This window comes from Prunus avium, chromosome 1 (genome assembly GCF_965620075.1).
Source record: "Prunus avium chromosome 1, drPruAviu1.hap1.1, whole genome shotgun sequence".
NCBI classification, from domain to species: domain Eukaryota; kingdom Viridiplantae; phylum Streptophyta; class Magnoliopsida; order Rosales; family Rosaceae; genus Prunus; species Prunus avium.
Window position 1 is genome coordinate 18,407,534 of NC_142284.1, and position 20,093 is coordinate 18,427,626.

Sequence of the window (20,093 nt, forward strand, 5' to 3'; positions counted from 1 at the left end):
ATCTAAACTACGAGGGGAATGGGGATTTCTCGCACACACACACTACTAAGGTGCCATTGGGTTTGAACCTGAGAACACTAGTTAGCAAGTCAAGGCCTTCTTCCACTCAGGTAGACAATATTCACATGAAATTTCTCATGAGATAATCTGAACAAGATGCTTAGAATCCTATTCACATCAAGCTTCTCATTTGGGTAGCAGCCACCAATATGCTCTGACACAGGCTTCACATTTGTTCTCTTAATTTTCAGTTCTGCAGGATCAAACCTATGAGCTTTTTTTCCATGATATCTCGTACAACACGAAGAGAGGCATAAAGAGTTGTACTTCAACTCTCGCCTTTCCCCTCAAACGAATCAGAAAGAAAATAAAAAGAGTTACACGAGGATAATACATTTTGCCAACCTTTATAATTTTTACTAAAATTAGTAGGGCCCTAATTCTGTTAGTTGACTACTTTTTCAAAAAATACATTCCATCTCTTAGTTCCAACTTCTCTTCAGAAACTAGACCCGTTAAGAAACTTTACAGCTGTTGGAGAGTTTTGTCATAAGGAGGATCAGCTATGCAGAATATCTGCAGGAATGAATGTGTTAAGAAATCTATTAAAAGCAGTAACTTTCTTACCAGATATCATGTCACTTGGCAGAAACCAAATATCACGGGGAGTGTTAAAATCATCCTCACCTTGAGAGTATTATGAATTCGATCTAATGCCATGCTTCCAAAGTTTGTGAGCATCCCCAAGATAAATTTCTGCAAAGAACCAAATACCATTTGAAAAGCTGAGAACACAATGGCACCATGCATTTTTATCTGTTGACATATTTGAGATTGATACTCAATACCGGACAGAGTTAACATGGTTATTATAATTGGCAAGCTATCAATTATGTGTTTCTGATGCAGGACGCGTAGGACCTAAATTTATTAGTTTCCTAGATTCTCTAATTTTCCAAGTTCTAGTAGGATTTCTACTTTTCCAGATTTCCAGATTTCTAGTTTTAAGTTTCCTTTTTTATTTGGGTTAGGATTTCTGTTTAAGCAAGGGATTTTTATCCTATTATGTCTAGGTTTTAGTTTGCTATAAATACCCCCATGTAGTTCTTTAAAATGGAGATTTGAATGTTGAGTAAACCTTTTCCTAGAACTCTCTGATTTCGTCCCTTCGATCTATATTTCTTCTCCTCGATCCCCGATATTCTTCTTTGTTCTACTGTTTCTGCCCTTTATCTCGTCTTTTCGATCTATATTTCTTCTCCTCGGTCTCTTATATTCTTCTATGTTCTATTGTTTAAGTGCTTAATCTAATACCTACGGGCTGTACTACATCAATTGGTAATCAGAGCCTTCCCTCACTTTCGTTTGCGTTTGATCTCTGCCATGGCACCCCAAACCGTGGCCAGCCTTGGGGAACAATTTCATGCATTCCAAGACAAAGTTTCCGACGATATCGCTGGCATGGAAACCCAACTCTCCAAACTCAGTGCTGACCTCAAAGACGAGTTGGTATAGGCTCACACACATCGTGCGACGACGGACCTTGCCATCACCAAACTCCAAGACTCCGTTCAATTGCTCATCAATCACTTTCGGGCTGGACACGCTGAACCTTCTTCTACCTCAGTGGTGCTCTCGTGTTCGTCTACGCCACCGCCACAAAGTGGCCTTTTGCCCACTCCACCGGTGGATCAGAAATTCAAGGCCATGCCATATGGCATGTCGCATAGCTCAATTGGGCTCTCGCTCGACACGCCCAAGGCTCAATTGGAGCCCCCTTTTTCTTTTGGGACTATGCCACCGCTCCATTATACCCAACACACAACGGGCCCTCCTCCAGTGACTACTCCGGCTCCTACCCTGCCACCCGTTCCACATGCTCAGTACACTCATACCCCTCGCCGTTTTGACAACGATGTCATCCGCCACATCAAGCCTAACGCTTCTACTTTTGATGGTCGTGGGGATCCTACGATGTTTCTTGATTGGGTTCAAGCCATGGAAGATTATTTCGCCTGGTACGACTTGACAGATGCTCATAAACTTCGCATTGGTAAGATGACGCTACAGGGAGCCGCTAGAAAATATTGGAATTCTGTGGAGGAGCAACTATACCAATTTGGACAGCCGCCTGTGACTCTATGGGACGAGATGAAATTAAAGCTTCGCGAACAATATCTTCCCACCTTTTATCGCCATCAATTATATGAACAATTATGGACCCTTTCACAAGGCAGTTCGACCGTTATTGAATTCCACGCTCGTTTTATCGAACACAAGATACGTGCGGGGATTCGTGAAGAACCCGACATCACTATGTCTCGCTTTATCCATGGTCTTCGTGACGATATCAAGTGTGAAGTCGGGCGGTTCCATCCGCATACTTTGGAAGATGCATATTGTCATGCATTGGAAGCTAAGACATATTTGTCGCCACAACATTCAGGATATTCTGGTCAACTTGCAATCGCCAACCAAACTCTTCCCACTATGGATATGCATACCGGGTTTTCAGGACCATCTAAACCGCCTGCACCACCACCTAACAAAGGACTGGCTGTTTCTACTAATGCTCGCATTGAATGTTTCCATTGCCATGCCAAAGGACATATTGCCTCTCGTTGTCCGCAGCGAACTTTAACTATCAACACTCCCGCTAGTGAGCTTTGTGAGATTGTGGAGCCTCTCGAAGGTGTCTATGATCCAGACATTTATGATTGCTGACCCTCGTCCCCTATTATTCATACTTGCAGTCGGCGTTGTTGTCATTAATTTACCTTTTGTGGTTGTTTACTCGTCGGAGTCGAGTTCTTTTCGCCGGAAGAGAATGATGCAGGACGCGTAGGACCTAAATTTATTAGTTTCCTAGATTCTCTAATTTTCCAAGTTCTAGTAGGATTTCTACTTTTCCAGATTTCCAGATTTCTAGTTTTAAGTTTCCTTTTTTATTTGGGTTAGGATTTCTGTTTAAGCAAGGGATTTTTATCCTATTATGTCTAGGTTTTAGTTTGCTATAAATACCCCCATGTAGTTCTTTAAAATGGAGATTTGAATGTTGAGTAAACCTTTTCCTAGAACTCTCTGATTTCGTCCCTTCGATCTATATTTCTTCTCCTCGATCCCCGATATTCTTCTTTGTTCTACTGTTTCTGCCCTTTATCTCGTCTTTTCGATCTATATTTCTTCTCCTCGGTCTCTTATATTCTTCTATGTTCTATTGTTTAAGTGCTTAATCTAATACCTACGGGCTGTACTACATCAGTTTCCTTTCCCCTCCCCTTAGTGGGAAAAGAAGGGAGTTAAATTTCTACTTCATTTGATTATTTCAGCTATTGACAAGTTGGTAAAATGTGGAAGATAGTGTCATGAGCAGCAATTTTGTTCCCCCCTTTTGGTCTTTATAAAGAATATCCAGTATGAAAATGAATTGGTAGATCCTTCCCAAACAACTCAACCCATTGGGATGGATTTAAAAGTATACCAAGATGTGGTCAATCTCGCACACATCACATACCTCATACACATTCATTTCCTTGAGCAGTTGATCCTCCACAGAGGCTACAGGGCTCACCCCCTCTTCATCAGCAACTATAAGATCCTCGATGCTTCCATTTTACCACTGTCAACCATACCTTCCATTAGTGTAAACACATGGTCTTCAGAGTCTGCCCCAAATGATTCTGCAAGAATTCCCTTCAATAGGGAAAAAGAGGCAAAACATATGAGTTTTCCTCTTGACTTCCAAAGCTTAAAACTTCAATAAATAACAAGAATCCATTTGAAAAAAATTTAGCTGGTGGGGAACGTTTGACTTTACAATAAAATGACACATCATATCATTCAACTCGAAATTCAAAATGATTAAAGGTAACTAAGAAAAAAAATCTGCAATCAGTAAAAGTAACCACTGCTGCTGAGAAATCCAGAGTTTCTAATACTCTTTATTCTGTCACCAAGACAGATGACTCAAAACCGGGGTTCTTCAAAAGTGTGCTAGGGTTTGTGTTCAAAGACAACAAGTAAATCTGACACATGAAAGTATTAGTCTATCAAGCATACCTTGCTTATCCAGAAATTTATCCTGCGATTAAGTATGTCTGTTGGAACGCCAATTGCAGCTGCAAGATTCTCAGAGGTCCAGCTGAAAGTATAAGATATCAGTATGGCAAGAAAATAGTAAACAACATAAAATGCATTAAGATATTTCTGATGCTACCTTGTCTGATTTTGAAATTGCATTATAATTGCTGCATGCACAGAAGCAACCACAAATTCCACTGCTCTATCTTCAAATTGCAACTCCAACTAAAACAGCACCAACCATCATAAGTATTGTTAATGTCAATTCAGTGATTCAGGAAATATGGAAAATCGAAGCAAGTCAAAACTCTCCTAATAGAAAGGCATGAAATGACAGTGTAAGCATCTTACCTTGACTGTATCAAGACTTTTATTCCATAATAGTTTATGAGGGGTCTTGATTTCATTAAACCTCTTTGCATAATCAGATAGTAGTTGGTAACAGGTCCAGGTACATTAAGGGACTCATCCTGAAATTTGGTTTAAAGGTTAATCAACGTTTACTGAAATTTTGTTACAAATAGAAAATGTAGTTCTAATGACAAGGTTCTTGCAAGTCAATTTAGAATGAGTCAAACATAAGTTGCCTAGATAATCATGCAGAGAATATATCACCAATTGACTAATAACTTTGGTGAAAGAAACAGTGGGCGAGGAAAATGCTGAAGTTAAGTGAATCAATAGAATAGGCGGGAAATTTTAATAGAATTAAATTAAATTAAAATGCTTGCAAGAAATCATAACTAATGGGGGCCTCGAGGAGCATTAAGCTATTAAAGCCGCTCCTAAATGCAGAAGAAACAACCAAAGTGCAAGCGATTATGTTTAAACATAATCATGTTCATATGCATGGTATCACTGATTGCAGAGAAGTGTGCCAAGGAGATATTTCAAATTATGAGAATGTATATCCTCGATCCGTCTTTTCCCTCTAACAGAAATTTCGAAATAAATGACATTACCACTGGCAACAATTCATTACCTGAATTTGGGGCCTGAAATTTGAAGAGATGATTGTTGCATCAAAAACATCCATGGAAACCCCGTTATTGCCCAGCTCAGAACCTAAGACATCCACCCCACGTTAGTGGAATAAAATAAAATAATTAGTCTTCTCGTAATGCTGGAGATAATTGTAGGGAAGACGTAAAGTTTGGAAGCTACCTGCTTGAGATGTCTGAGTTATGGTCGCTTTAATATTGCCGTTAGTCCTCTTAGAATCAATAAGATCATTCAGCATAATTTCACATTTCTGCATGCTGCTCTCTCCAAAATGTATCTGAAGAATGATTACAAACTATGAACATTAAGATAGACAGTTTGAAGACTACATGAACAACCAATACACCCAACTAAACAAAGAAACCGCAAGCTTAAATAAAAAAAAACCACTTGCCTTGAGGAGTTCGAGAGTGCGTATCTCTGTATCGATGTCATAGTCAGATTTGTTGAGAAGCTTTTCAGCCAGCATAACACGGTATTCATAAACTCCATCATGAAGATTAGAAATTCGATTTCCTCGTTAATTTCAATATGGAGGAAATTACCCAAAAAAAAAAAAAAAAAATTGAATCTCTGGAGTTTCTGTGGAAAAAATTGAATTTGAAGAGCTTATGCTCGTAGATCGTGAAGAAGCGCAGGTCGTATATCGTGAAGAAGCTTACGCTCGTAGATCATTTCGAAGAGGCTAAGCTCAATTCCTTCGCGTTCCACAATATGTTGTAGCTGGCTCTGCTTTTCCACAATCATCTTCTATGTGTTCGACAAAAGTTTCATGAGAGACAGGGGTTGATTTTGAAGAATAGAGACAGAGCGGGAGTAAGAGAAGAGGGATCTACATATATTTATACTTATAGAGAGAGAGAGAGAGAGATTTAATTTAGAGGAATGAGAGTAGATTTTGAAGAGCGGGAATGGAAGCTTGCCACGACGATGTGAATTATTGGACGTTGCAGGGTATTGCACCTCATCCAGATGAATCAGAACATTTATCGGACGTTGCTGAGCATGTACGTGATATGGAATGAAGTGAATTCATCTGAACCGAGCATTCACCATATGATGTGCTCCTTTCTGCTGAAGAGGAATCCTAAACAAACTGGGTTTTACTATCTCCAAAGTGCTGAGGGGCGTTTGATTAGGAGTGTTTAAGCCACAAATATTCGAGTGGTTAACATAAAGAGATATGGCTATACTAAAAATGATTACAAAGGAGAAGAGACTTTGGAGGAGGATCCAATATGGCAAATGACAAGGCTAAACTTTTTCTTCCTTTTCTTTTTGGGAGAGATCCTAAAGAGACCTGTCCCTTTTTTACAAGAACTCCTACTCTATTTATAGGTGGAACAAAAAATGAATTAAATTACAAGCCGACCACCTCAAGTCGGAGACAAGCCGTTTGTGTCACATCAGATCTATCAGACGATGGGTGGTCGAGGTTCATCCACATCCTTTGCTCATGATGACCTCTCTGTACTCCCACTAGGGGGCGGCGTGGGCTGAGTAGCCTATTGCGTATGGTGGCCGTCCCATCTAGTCAGATGGCGACCCGGGCAGTTTACATTTGGCTTTTGAAGGAACGTGGGCACGCTTTATGAGGTATGAATGGTCGACAGTCAAAGGAGGTCCTGTCATTGACATGGCTGGTATGTATCCTTTTAAACTTGTTGAGGGGTCCGAGGCCGAGGGTGTTTTAGTCCATTTATCCTGGCATGGTACACGAGGCCCACGTGTTGTCTTTTTATTTGGGCAGATGGGCTCGGTCTGTACCGAGCGTTAACAAGGAGTAAATCAACTTCTAATAAAGTGCGGAAGAGTCAGTGGTTTTTTGTGTCTGGTGCGTGGTAGTTTCATGTGGGAATCGAGTTGTCACCCTTTAGGGTGGTGAGGTGCTTTAGGGAACCAGGTCAGATCATGCCCTTAATTTACCTATTTTGCCTTTGTATTTCCCTTACTTCCATTTTTATGTACTAATGATGGTCTTGATCACTCTTTGCTGTTGAATATGAGAGAAATATAGAGTTGAGCGAGGACGAGCATAAGGCAATGGACCTAGTACTTTTCCTGCCCACTTAGTTGAGGTTCGCCGAGAGGTTGCTAACACCCAAGAGGCTCAAGAAAGTCAGATTGTTGACTATGTCTTCAGGTAAGTGATGTATCGTAATCGTGCGTGTGGTGTTTTCGCTTGTTTTTTTTTTTTCCATATCTAACCAAATTACGTGTCGGGGATGCGACCTAATTGTAATGACCTTGAGGCTCGGCCCAGGCTAAAAGGATGGCATGTATGAAACCCATGCCCTCGTGATCGAGCAGATTTGAAGTGGTGGATTGGACCGATAAAATGGCATATGACACGCCTCTAGGTCCCAGTGATGGGTTTGACTTCCAGGCGTTCACTCAAAGGGATCAAAGTGCAGTGGCCGACCTTCCCTATCGTCGAGAGAGGGCTAAGAGGCGAGCCCAAGACCATATGGGTCAGGGTTCTGGGAAGAGGGGGAGTTGAGTCCTTTGGCGGCAATGAGTCGTGTCGTGTCAAGTTCGTAAACGTGTTAAGATTGCTCAACCCAAACTTGACCCGTTTAATAAAAGTGTCGTGTCAGGTTTGTCTGCAAAGTAGTAGCAAATAGTAACTAGCGAGGTAAAAATGTAGACAAAAAAAGAAGTAGAGAAAGAGATGACTATTCAAAGAATTTTCCATTATCACAATAATGTGAGAATTGGTTATGATGAACAAAGATACATGTGTAAATTACTAAAGACAAATAATAATAAAAAAACAAAAATCCACATCTCAAATTCACAAGGTCAGCAAAAAAACAAAAAAAAAACCCTAAATTTTGATAATTTAATAGACTTTTTATATATTAAAATAGTTATTACATTTTGCCTCTGTGTATGTATGTATGAGATTGAGAAAGATAAATAAATAAATAAAAATTAGAAAAATGAAGAAAATGAAGAAGAAATAAAGAAACGGATCAGTGGGTTGGCAGGTATTACAAAGGTTGACACGACCCGTTTAATAAATTGGTTACATAAGTATTTTAGTAGGTTGGCCGGTTGACTCGAAATTCACCCGTTTCTTAAACGGGTAATGGCGGGTTGATCCGAAAATTTAAAGGAAATTTAGGTTTTAGCCAAAAAAAAAATTTCACTTTTGGAAAAAGCCAAAGCTTTTTCGAAAATGACAGAAAAACCTCTAAACTTTCACACCAAAGACATGCAAATGTAAAGGATTCCTTAGGAAATCCAAAAATAAATAAGGACAATTTTGTCCATTTTGGCTTCTTTTAAAAAATTTCTCTCTCCTTTGGCCTTTTCCAAAGTCTCCCAAAATTTAATCGTGCGGGTTGACCCGCCAATTTTTCGTGCGAGTTTCGAGTCGTGTAACGAATTGTATCGAAAATTGCCACCCCAAGCATTGAAATTGGTACTTAGGTGACGAGGGGTAAATTTAAATGCTATTCAAGTAGACACAATGAACACAATTTAGACCTTGGCCAAATACGCATATGACTAGTCAACTGTCATACATAAATAACCACAACCAAGAACATACACAGAGCATATCAATATGTACCTGCAAGCCTAGAGAATTACTAGTGACAACCTAGGCACTCAGAAGGACTCGTCAATCTAGGCATCCCCTGTGCTAGCAACCAAGGTCTTAAATATCGGAGGTATCGGAAATATCGGAAGTCAAAAAATATGGAAATATCGCTGGAAATATCGGGATATTATCGGTATCGGAAAAAATTGAATAAAAACCACGGAAATTGTAAGAAAAACTTGGAAATTGTTATTGAAACTTTGTAGGATGTTTATTTAGTCAATTATCTATTAGTTTATCACAAAACATTGGAAGGAAATGCATTGCATGATGGATTTAACTGATTTAAGTTGATTATATAGCGAGCTGGCAAACACCGTAAGTGTAGAAAATATGTAGTAATTAATGAAAGAAGATTAAACACACTATAATCATTTATATATAATGAATTACTACAATATTTTACACTTTATACATTGCATGGTAAGATACATGAGTGACTTAGTATCACATAGAGTTCCTATGAGGTTCAAAATTTTCACTATCTTCATCATCTCTATGTGTAGAGTAAGTATATTTTGAAGAGTAGTCATCAAACGATAAATCCCCAAAATAGTTTTTCATGTAATTGTTGACATGCCACCCATATGGATCCGAGATTGGTTGACGTTGTCCATAAGCAAAATCATTTTAAGATTGAGTCTCGGATTCTTTCCATGAGTCACTTGATTCCATCCCAACAGGAATGGGATATGAAGGGTAGGGAAATGGTTGGTTATGAGTATAACCATAGTTACTACTTCCTACTCCAACAGAGTCCGAAGTTATAGATAACGAGTTATCTTCTTGACTTGACAAAGTCCCTTTGCCTCTTTCTCTACGAGTATAGTCCTTCCCTATGGCACCAATTCCTGGTCCTGCCAGCCTACTGCCATGGTCCTCATATGCGTGCTTGTTGTGTTGTTTGGTTTGTTTGTCTGTGGGTTTGCTGGTGTGGGTTTTTCAGTTCTCTACATTTTTTGGGTTTCGTATCGGGATATTATCAGGATATTATCGATAATATCTCGATATATTGCCCAAATCATTCATAAAAATGTTGATATCGATATAATGACGATAATACTATGGTTAGTTATTAAAATATCGGACCCCCAAAAATTAGATATTATCAGGATAATATCGGGGATATTATCGATATTTAATACCTTGCTAGCAACAACTATGGTGAAAGTGTGTGAAAACATCATAATCAAATAAACAACACACAGCAGATAGTGATGACTAGTCAACCGCAAGAACACAAACCTAGAAATGCATGAACATCATGCGAGGACTAGTCAACTATCAAGAACACATCATAATCAAATAAACAGCACACAGCAGATAGTGATGACTAGTCAACTGCAAGAACACAAACCCAGAAAATGCATGAACATCATGCGATGACTAGTCAACTATCAAGAACACAAACCCATAAAATGCATGGACATCATGCGATGACTAGTCTACTGTCAAGAACACAAACCCAAAAAATTACAGAGATTCAAACCAGAAATTGTTCACCCAGAAACCCACCATTAGGAAAAACTGGGGGTCATCAACCGACCAGGCAATCCACTAAGCAAAAAGATTCTTACAAAGAAACACTAGCAAGCTCAACAAATATTAGGTCTATTTAGGAAGATGAGCTATACCTCTTTTGTGCAATCTTCTTCTCCAGCTTAGCAAAACCAGCAGCTTGGTCCTTCATGGCAATGATAGCTCCTTCTTCAGCTCATTCATCCCATGGCACCAGCTAGCTAGCTCAAACTCAGACAAAAACGAAATTTGGATTCAAGGAGAAAATGACCAATTTATTCAAGAAATCATACTCTTGAAGAAATCAATCTTGAATCTGACTTAGACATACATATATGAGAGAGTATTTGATCTAGCAAGATGAGGTTTTCATATTTCTAATGCAGTTTTCAAAAAGAAACAATTTGGAAAACTCAAAGATGAAAAATATGAAAGTTACTCCTGAGGAAGAAGCGAAAGTTTGCAAAGAAACTTTCCAAAACTTGCCTACCAAAGTGACGGCTGCCAAATGAGGAATGCATTGGCTTTTACACAAAAATTCCTAGGTTAGAATCGTACAAGGCAGCAGGGAATTTCACAGAATATGAAAAAATAGATGGGTAGAGTCCAGCTGGAAATAGTGAGCTGGAAATCCCACTAAGGCAGAGGTTGACTAGTCATACGAAGGAAAGATGACTAGTCATAATCTTTAGAAGTTAGAAAATGCAATGTAATGCAATGCAAGATTTACCTTTTGTCAAATCCATTGTTGTCCATCATAATGTAGCCAAATAAGCATACCTAGAGATGTAATTCTTAATCTAAACTAGAGCTTGAGAAAATACAATGATTGTCCTATTACAAAATCGTCAAGGGAAGCCAAAAGAAAATCACAAAATGTATACACTTACACCAAGCAACTTCTGACCCAAAAGCCATAGGAACAGAGGCAAGAAACATCATAATTTTCATGATCGCCAACGAAGTTAACGCATATTCACAACCCGGAGCAGGACCACTTGGGCTAGCAACAAAGAAGAAGAATTAATAGAAAATTTGGCATAAGTCCAATTATGATGAGAGATATTGGGTGTGATCCACACAGAAGTTATTATTGATCCAAGTCCTTTGACTTTTGCACCACCTAAGATTACATGGCTTTTTCAATTTATTGATGTTTACTTTTATTTAATTTTTTTTTTGGTTCCAATTATGCCCCTAAAACATAAATAAGGTAAATTATGGATTTGTAAAACTAGTAAGTTATTGATTTGTAGGACATTAATTATCATATTTGATTTGAATATAATTGAATTTTGAAAATTTCCCATGGTTACCGACCTTAAAATTTGTAATAAGAGTTCATGGAAACTTCATACATTAACAATAGGTAAGGTACCTATGCATACACCTCTTGTGCATGTAATTAAACCCATAAATTACCTCTAGTCAAGGTAATTAAATCCATAAGTTACCTCTAGTATAGGTAGTTATACCTCTAGTCAAGGTAATTAAATCCATAAATTACTTAAGAAAACTCAAGAATTTTTTTTTTACCTGTAAGGCAGGTACATGTATATATATATATAAGAGGAAACGTCATATATAAGGAAACACACACGTACACATAAATAGAAACACCAAATTTTAGGAAAAGTGTTTTCATATAATTCATTTTTATGATAATGGCATATACTGTAAATTCTTAAAAAATTATAGACATACTAATTGATTACTTGGTGAGAATGGACTGCAATTGAAAAGGGAAAGCATGTGGAATGCATTCATTACATCTTGATGAAAATGGACCTATATCTAAGAAGCCCAAGAAATAAAAGAAATGGTAAAAATGAAAGGCAAACATGATATTCATATAGTCCTTCACTTTACCGCACAAGAGTAATGGACAGGACGCACCATCGTACCATAAAAATGCAAGCATAATAGACAGAACCTGCAGACACGCACATTGCCACATTTCACTTAGATGAAATCAATAGCACAATGTTTGATTACCGAAAAACATAAACATTATTAAGTTTCTCAAGAAGCAAACATAAAACAGATCATTACCAGAAATTTTCATCTACATCTCAAAATTGATTCCGAAATGTACAAATAAATAAAGATAGAAAATTCTTATCTACTTGGGAGAAGAAAAAAAAAATTCTGCTTTTGTTGGCAAGCATGATTTTACCAGTGCATGAAGGTTTTTATCCAACCACAACAGAGAGATTATATGGAAGTTTGAAAAAAGAGCTGAAAACCTTTGCAACTTTTATTGGAAAACCATAATATTTCACAACAGATTATAAACAACCAACGTACTATAACCATACAATTATCTAACTTTATAACTTTGACTTTATGTCCTGCATGAGGCATGAACAAGCAATCAACTTAGTATTGTGTATGAAGCAATATTTTCATGCCTAGTTATTTATTAGACACCATTTGTTCATTGCAGTTGCTCCTATGCCTCCAAGTTCAGAGCTTGAAATGAGTCAAGGCAGAGGTCCCATCAAGGCCTTTGTTATGGAAGTGAGCATTAAAGTCCTTCAAAGTTGTCTCCCTGTACTTTGGAAGATTTTCTTCCGACAGCAACTCCTTAATGGGTCCATAGATTTGTGGCAATGCTAAAAAACCTGTGTTAAAGAAACTCGCAACAGATACTCTTGGACCGCCGGCATGATTTGCCAATACCCTGTGTTCTACACTCCTGAATCTGTCATTTGATATAAGCTGAAAGTCCAAAAGAATTTAATATCAGAAAACCCAAACTAGGAAACGAAATTGAAGAATTTGAGCCATATTCTAATGACTATACTACAACAGCGGGACAGTCAGAAGCCCTATGCGAAAACTAAAGTGAGGCCATGCTACTACACTGCCAAAACTTTTCTCAAATTTTAAACAAGAAAACAATATAAAATATATAAAAAAATTCCCTATCCCAGGATATATCCTGGTGTATGAAAGTTTTCCTCACATTCTGGACAACCTAATACATGTGTTCAATCATAATGTAATAGTAACTTTTTAATTAAAAACAACCCAACTGTATCTCCTACAAAATATAAAAGAGGAATAAGAATTATAGTTATACTTGCCTGTAGAAGATCTCCAATGTTAACCACTAGAGCCCCAGGCACAGGAAGTACATCAATCCACTTGTTCTGATTAAGAACTTGAAGACCACCAATATGATCTTGCAGGAGGACTGTGATAAAGTCATTGTCAGCGTGCTTGCTTGCGCCCAAAGTTAACTCTGGCTGTGGACAGGGGGGATAGTAATGGCCTATTAACTGAAGCCCTAAACTACAATCCATGTCATTCAAGTGACTTGGCTTCAGCCCAAGCGCCTCAGACAGCAACTCGAACAACAACTTCCCCAACTTCATTACTTGCTTGGAGTACTCAACAAGTATGTCTCTACAAAACTGAAACCCAGAAAAACTAAGGCTCCGTTTGGATGGAGGGATTTGAAAGAAGGGATTTAGATTTAACAAAGCTAGATTTGCTTTAAAAAACAAGACCCGCATTAGATTGAATGTGTTGATGCTCAAAATGGTTGGGCCAAGATTGAGTCCAACTTAGTGATGAGGTGTGATGGATGATGGGTGAAGGTTTGGACCTTCTGCGTGTATGTGAGGATTTGGCCAATTTATAAATACACAAAAGACAAGATATATGTGGTTCACCCTTAATGAATGGGCTACGTCCACAGAGAATATGTTCTCATTATGATATTGTTTACATTTGTACAAGGGGATTAGACCCAAAGATAAATGGAAGAAGGCCTAGGGCCTAAGGTACAAAGTTAGGAGTCTGGAGCCCAGAGGTCAAGTCCCCGGGTCTGGAGACCCAGGACTCGAAGGCCAGACTAACAGGAGAGTCCTGAAGAGGGAGCCCAGCTCAGTTTCGTATCCCCCCTTAAGTGGAGAGTGGTATGCTTTTATAGGTGAGAGGGAGCCTTCACTTCTTGTTGTTTTCCGATGTGGGACTCCTCTTGCTTTGCTTAGAGTTCCTTCTAGTCTTCTAGTTGCTTGGTCAGTTACGGTGTCAACAGTAGTCCCCCAAGTTCGCGAGTAAGAAGAACTTCTTGCTTGGGGATTTGTAATCTTAAGTGCACTGGCCGAGCAACACCGTAGTTTGTCTTCCAAGTCGTATAGTGCACTATCCCCAGTCCCCCAAGTCCCCGGGTAAGAAGAACTTTGGAGGGAGAGAAGTTGCAACAAAAAACCAAAGTGGTTTGGAGGGAGAGAAGGTTTTTTTTTTTTTTTTTTTTTTTTTTTTTTGAGCTAGGTGAGCAAAAAAAATTGGCAAGTCCCCATTTTACCTTCTGCATGCTTCCTGCCGTTCGGCTTTTTTTTTTTTTTTTTTTTTTTTTTTGAGCTAGGTCAGCCAAAAATTGGCAACTCCCCCAAATTTCCTTATGCCTGTCACCTACGGTTCGGCAGGTTCAAATTTTTTTTTTTTTTTTTTTTTTGTGGCTAGGTCAGCCAAGTAGCTAGCCAATTGGGCACTTTCACTTCCCAAATTCCTTCTGCACAATGCCTACCGTTCGGCAGGTGCAAATTTTTTTTTTTTTTTTTTTTTTTTGTGGCTAGGTCAGCCAAGTGGCTAGCCAATTGGGCACTTTCACTTCCCAAATTCCTTCTGCACAATGCCTACCGTTCGGCAGGTGCAAAATTTTTTTTTTTTTTTTTTTTTTTTTTTTTTGTGGCTAGGTCAGCCAAGTAGCTAGCCAAGTGGGCATTTTCACTTCCCAAATTCCTTCTGCATGTTGCCTACCGTTCGGCATGTGCAAATTTTTTTTTTTTTTTTTTTTTTGGTGGCTAGGTCAGCCAAGTGCTCCCTCACTTCCCAAATCCCTTCTGCATGTTGCCTACCGTTCGGCAGGTGCAAATTTTGTTTTTGTTTTTGTTTTTGTTTTTTTTTTTTTTGGTGGCTAGGTCAGCCAAGTGCTCCCTCACTTCCCAAATTCCTTCTGCATGTTGCCTACCGTTCGGCAGGTGCAAATTTTGTTTTTTTTTTTTTTGTTTTTTTTTTTTTTTGGTGGCTAGGTCAGCCAAGTGCTCCCTCACTTCCCAAATTCCTTCTGCATGTTGCCTACCGTTCGGCAGGTGCAAATTTATTTATTTATTTATTATTATTTTTTTTTTTTATGGCTGGGTCAGCCATTTGCTTCGGTAAGGGAGCAAAGCTTGAGGGTTTAGCTTCCTTGCCGAACGGTAGGGAGCGTGGAGAGAAAAATAGAGTCCCACACGGGCTTGGCTTTTGAGGCTTCGGCATGGAATTGGAGCCAACATCAAGAGCTGGCCTTTTAATGTTTCGACAAGAGAGCTGGGCATTTTAGGAAGGGCCAGGTCATGTGGGTTTAGCCTGGGCATTTAGCAAGGGCTGGGCCGCAAGGGCTTCGGCAAGGAGTCTAGTTATAGTTTGGGCTGGCATGAGTGTCTAGGGGCTGGGAGATCTAGAAGCTGGGAGTTTTGGAATTTGGAAGGAGGCTAGGCTTCGCAAGGAGCCAAGCTGCAGATTTGGCTAGGCCTGAGTGTTGGGCTAGGCGAGGGACCAAGGTGCCGATCGGTAAGGGCCATCTATGGCTTTTATTGAGCCTGTTTTGCTCAAGATAGGGCTAGGCAAGGGCTAGGCCTAAGTACTCAGCTTGGCCTTAGGAGTTTGTTTTGGAGCTGAGCCTTCGGAAGGGGGCTAGGTCCCTTGGATACTGACATAATTTTGGAGTTGGGATGGCGAAGGCGATACAAAGCTTTGCATGTTGCAAGGTAATGTTCCTAGGCTCGGGGTGCCGAATGTGGGCTTAGGCATGGGGGGTGCTGAAGGCATGTTGCAAGAGATGGGTTTAGGCACGGGGGTGCCGAAGGCAAAGGGGATGCTAAAGGCACAAGGGTGCCGAAGGCAGAGTGGTTTGCCAAACGCACAAGCTCGCATGTCACAAGGCATTGTGCCTAGGCACGGGGGTGCCGAAGGTGAGCTTAGGCATGGGGGCGCCGAGGGTGAGCTTAGGCACAGGGGTGCCAAAGGTGGGCTTAGGCAAAGGGGTGCCGAAGGTGAGCTTAGGCAAAGGGATGCCAAAGCTTGGATGTTGCAAAGCATGGAGGTGCCAAAGGTGGGCCTAGGCACGGGGGTGCCGAAGGCGAAACAAGCTTGCATGTGGCAAGGGGAAGAGCTAGGCACGAGGATGCCGAAGGCACAAGACTTGCATGTCGCAATATAAAATGCCGAAGGGCACGGGGTGCCGAAGGTGGGCTTAGGTAAGAAGATGCCGAAGGCGAAACAAGCTTGCATGTGGCAAGGCATGGAGGTGCCAAAGGTAGGCTTAGGCACGGGGGCGCCGAAGGTGAGCTCAGGCACGGGGGTACCGAAGGTGAGCTTGGGCACTAGGGTGCCGAAGGTGGGCTTAGGCACGGGGTGCCGGAGGTGAGCTTAGGCACGGGGTGCCGAAGGGGAGCTTAGGCACTGGGGTACCAAATATGAGCTTAGGCACGGGGGTGCCAAAGGTGGGCTTAGGCACGGGGGTGCCGAAGGCATAAGACTTGCTTGTCGCAATATAAAATGCCGGAGGGCATGGGGTGCCGAAGGTGCCAAGCTTGCACGTCGCAAGAGGAAGTGGCTAGGCACGGGGGTGCCGAAGGCATAAGACTTGCTTGTCGCAATATAAAATGTCGGAGGGCATGGGGTGCCGAAGGTGCCAAGCTTGCATGTCGCAAGAAAAGGTGTGCCGAATGGAGCCAAAGGGGGTCTGGGCTTAGTTTCGACAGGGGAGCCATGGTTGGGCCTAGGCTAGTTAAGTGTCGTGCCTTGTGGCATGAGCCTTCTGGGTGGGTCTTGGCTTGACCTTTGCCAGGTTTGTGGAGCTGGGCTTCGAGAGTCAACAAGCTGGAGCTGGGCCCTAAAACTTCGGCATGTTGATGTGATGTCTGAGTTTGACTCCTGATTACTTCGACACAGATAATGTTGAATGGTTAAGGATGATGATTGGAGGGGTGCCGAAGGGCACTGAAGGAAGGGAGAATGACAGAAGCCTTTTGTGTCGATTCCCACAGACGGCGCCAAACTGTTGATGCTCAAAATGGTTGGGCCAAGATTGAGTCCAACTTAGTGATGAGGTGTGATGGATGATGGGTGAAGGTTTGGACCTTCTGCGTGTATGTGAGGATTTGGCCAATTTATAAATACACAAAAGACAAGATATATGTGGTTCACCCTTAATGAATGGGCTACGTCCACAGAGAATATGTTCTCATTATGATATTGTTTACATTTGTACAAGGGGATTAGACCCAAAGATAAATGGAAGAAGGCCTAGGGCCTAAGGTACAAAGTTAGGAGTCTGGAGCCCAGAGGTCAAGTCCCCGGGTCTGGAGACCCAGGACTCGAAGGCCAGACTAACAGGAGAGTCCTGAAGAGGGAGCCCAGCTCAGTTTCGTATCCCCCCTTAAGTGGAGAGTGGTATGCTTTTATAGGTGAGAGGGAGCCTTCACTTCTTGTTGTTTTCCGATGTGGGACTCCTCTTGCTTTGCTTAGAGTTCCTTCTAGTCTTCTAGTTGCTTGGTCAGTTACGGTGTCAACAGAATGTATTCTAAATAACTAGACATTTGAAATGACTATATGGAAGGAATCATTTGAAATCCACTTATTTTCTTCCTTTCTTTCTTGTTCAAATCTTGGCATATATGGATTGTAATAGTCTATACAAACAATTTTACTTTATAAAAAAAATTTCATCTAAATTCATAGATTTGAAATCCCTCCACGGAAATGGAGCCTAATATCATATTAAACCAGAAAATTATGAGCTTCCTTGTCACATACCTGCATACTTGTGGCAAGTCTTCTGGCTTAGGAGGATTAGGAGCCATATTACACAAAAAAGTGTCCCTCCAATTAGCCCCCGGTGCACTATAAAGATCAAAGTTGCTGTTGTAGATCATAGGTCTGAAGTGATCACGAGTGTAAAGCTCCTTCTTCACCTCAGTGTCTTGCTCAAAAAAACCACGTACCCCATTCTTTATCTCTTCCAAAACATCAACAGCTATGCCATGATTGGCAATTTGGAAAAAGCCCCAAGTCTCTGATGCCTCTGCAACTTTGGCAACAATCTCCTTGCGTTTGGTTGGATTGTTATCATATTCAAGGCCTTCCAGGTCTATGACTGGAATTCTGAGCTGGGTTTTGGTCAGTTCTGAATCACAAGTGCTGTTGATGGGATACTGATCTACTGGTAGATGAAAAATTCTTGGAACCTGGGTTATCCCAGCATCAACAAGGCCCTTAACACCTTCCTTTGTGTCATCAAAAGTTTTTACTTCACTTTTTCTGTCATAATTTGCTATGCCTGGAACCTCATTTGTGCTGGTGGCTACCATTTTCGTTTGTGTCTGCAGGATGGTAGAGCTAAAGCTTATCAAACTACATATGGATTGCCAAAGTTCAGACCATAAATGAGTGAGGTTGGAAGAAACTACAAGCAACATATTTGCCAAGAGTCAAGACATTGGGGCGTGTTGACGCTGAAGACATTTTTGTGGTGGCCAAAGGATATACAATGCCAATTCATTATTTGGATTGGTTGGCTGTCACTGAAACTAGAGGTGAGAAATTTCAAGATTGAGAAATTTCATGATTGAAAGAAAACTAAAGGACGTCTCAGAAACTAGAGGTGAGAAATTTCATGATTGAAAGAAAACTAAAGCACGTCTCGTAACCAAGGTCTTAAATATCAATAGTTTTGGAAATATCGGTGGTTCAAAAACACGGAAATATCAATAGAAATATCGAGAAAATATCGATATCGATAAAAATTAAATAAAAACCACAGAAATTATGATAAATGCATGGAAATTTTTAATGAAACTTTAGAAGAAGTTTATTTAGTCAATCATCTATCATTTTGACACAAACAATTGGAAGGAAATGCATTGCATAGTGAGTTTGAGTGATTTAAGTTGATTATATTACGAGCTGACAAATTCTGTGACTTAGAAAATCTGGAGTAATTAATGAAAGAGAATTAAACACCCCCCAGTAATTCATTTATCATTTTTTAGTACAATATTTTACATTTATAAATTGCATGGTAAGATACATGAGTAACCTTATTTCACGTTATTCACTCCGTGGTACACATTCTTATATTTATTATTTATCATAAATTGAAATATAATTAAAGATGTAAACCAACTTGATTTGTCACAGGGAGGACATAGAATCGCATTGAAGATCCAGTTGATGATATAGAATCGCATTGTAGTTTCAATTTTTATTTTTTTTTGGGGGTAAATCAAGCATTGTATGTAGCAGATATAGGATGTCAATACATTTGCGATATAGGGACTCCAATGGCAAATAACAAGTGGCTCACAAACTAAACTCTGGAAAGACCGTTGGATTCCTAGCCTTCTTGGGACCCTTGAGGGAGACAATAGCAAGGGCCATTTGGATGACACCTTAGTTGGGTCTATCATTGATCATGAAATAGGTACTTGGAATTTGGATTCAATCCGCCACATGATTTCTGATGATGAGGAAATTTCTATCCTGAGAACACCCATTGGTCACAGGGAGGACATAGACTGCTTAATTTGGCCATATGAGAAAATTGGCAGGTATACCGTTAAATCTTGCTATCATTGGGTGCATCACAAAAACCAAGCATTGAACCATCAACATCCTTCAACCTCCATTGCAATTACAAAGGATATCTGGAAATCCTTATGGAAGACTCAAGCCCCCCCCCCCCCCCAAAAGAATCCGTAATTAATTTCATGTGGAGGATCTTTAGAAACAGTCTCGCAACCAATGACAACCTGTGCAAAAGAAGAATCAGACAATCCCCCATTTGCTCCATCTGCGGGTCGCATGAGGAGACACTTGAGCATCTTTT

At 40.2% G+C, this 20,093-nt stretch overlaps 3 protein-coding genes across 3 annotated transcripts; 1 reads left to right on the forward strand and 2 right to left on the reverse strand.

The window, feature by feature from the left end:
• Positions 1 to 131: 131 nt before the first annotated feature.
• Positions 132 to 6,372, reverse strand: LOC110760046 (anaphase-promoting complex subunit 2-like). Its single transcript, XM_088246750.1, has 9 exons — positions 5,477 to 6,372; positions 5,245 to 5,359; positions 5,063 to 5,145; positions 4,432 to 4,550; positions 4,217 to 4,305; positions 4,060 to 4,141; positions 3,515 to 3,693; positions 688 to 756; positions 132 to 576 (listed from the first exon to the last, which is right to left on the reverse strand). Exons 1-5 carry the CDS (start codon positions 5,549 to 5,551, stop codon positions 4,239 to 4,241), a joined length of 459 nt encoding a protein of 152 aa, XP_088102876.1. The 5' UTR covers positions 5,552 to 6,372; the 3' UTR covers positions 132 to 576; positions 688 to 756; positions 3,515 to 3,693; positions 4,060 to 4,141; positions 4,217 to 4,238.
• LOC110760059 (uncharacterized) lies at positions 1,508 to 2,724 on the forward strand. The gene has a single exon (XM_021962241.2). It carries the CDS (start codon positions 1,708 to 1,710, stop codon positions 2,722 to 2,724), a length of 1,017 nt encoding a protein of 338 aa, XP_021817933.2. The 5' UTR covers positions 1,508 to 1,707.
• Positions 6,373 to 12,439: 6,067 nt separating the features above from the next.
• LOC110760055 (1-aminocyclopropane-1-carboxylate oxidase homolog 1-like) lies at positions 12,440 to 18,662 on the reverse strand. The gene is made up of 3 exons (XM_021962236.2): positions 18,023 to 18,662; positions 13,297 to 13,618; positions 12,440 to 12,928 (listed from the first exon to the last, which is right to left on the reverse strand). Exons 1-3 carry the CDS (start codon positions 18,574 to 18,576, stop codon positions 12,674 to 12,676), a joined length of 1,131 nt encoding a protein of 376 aa, XP_021817928.2. The 5' UTR covers positions 18,577 to 18,662; the 3' UTR covers positions 12,440 to 12,673.
• Between the last annotated feature and the right edge of the window lie 1,431 nt (positions 18,663 to 20,093).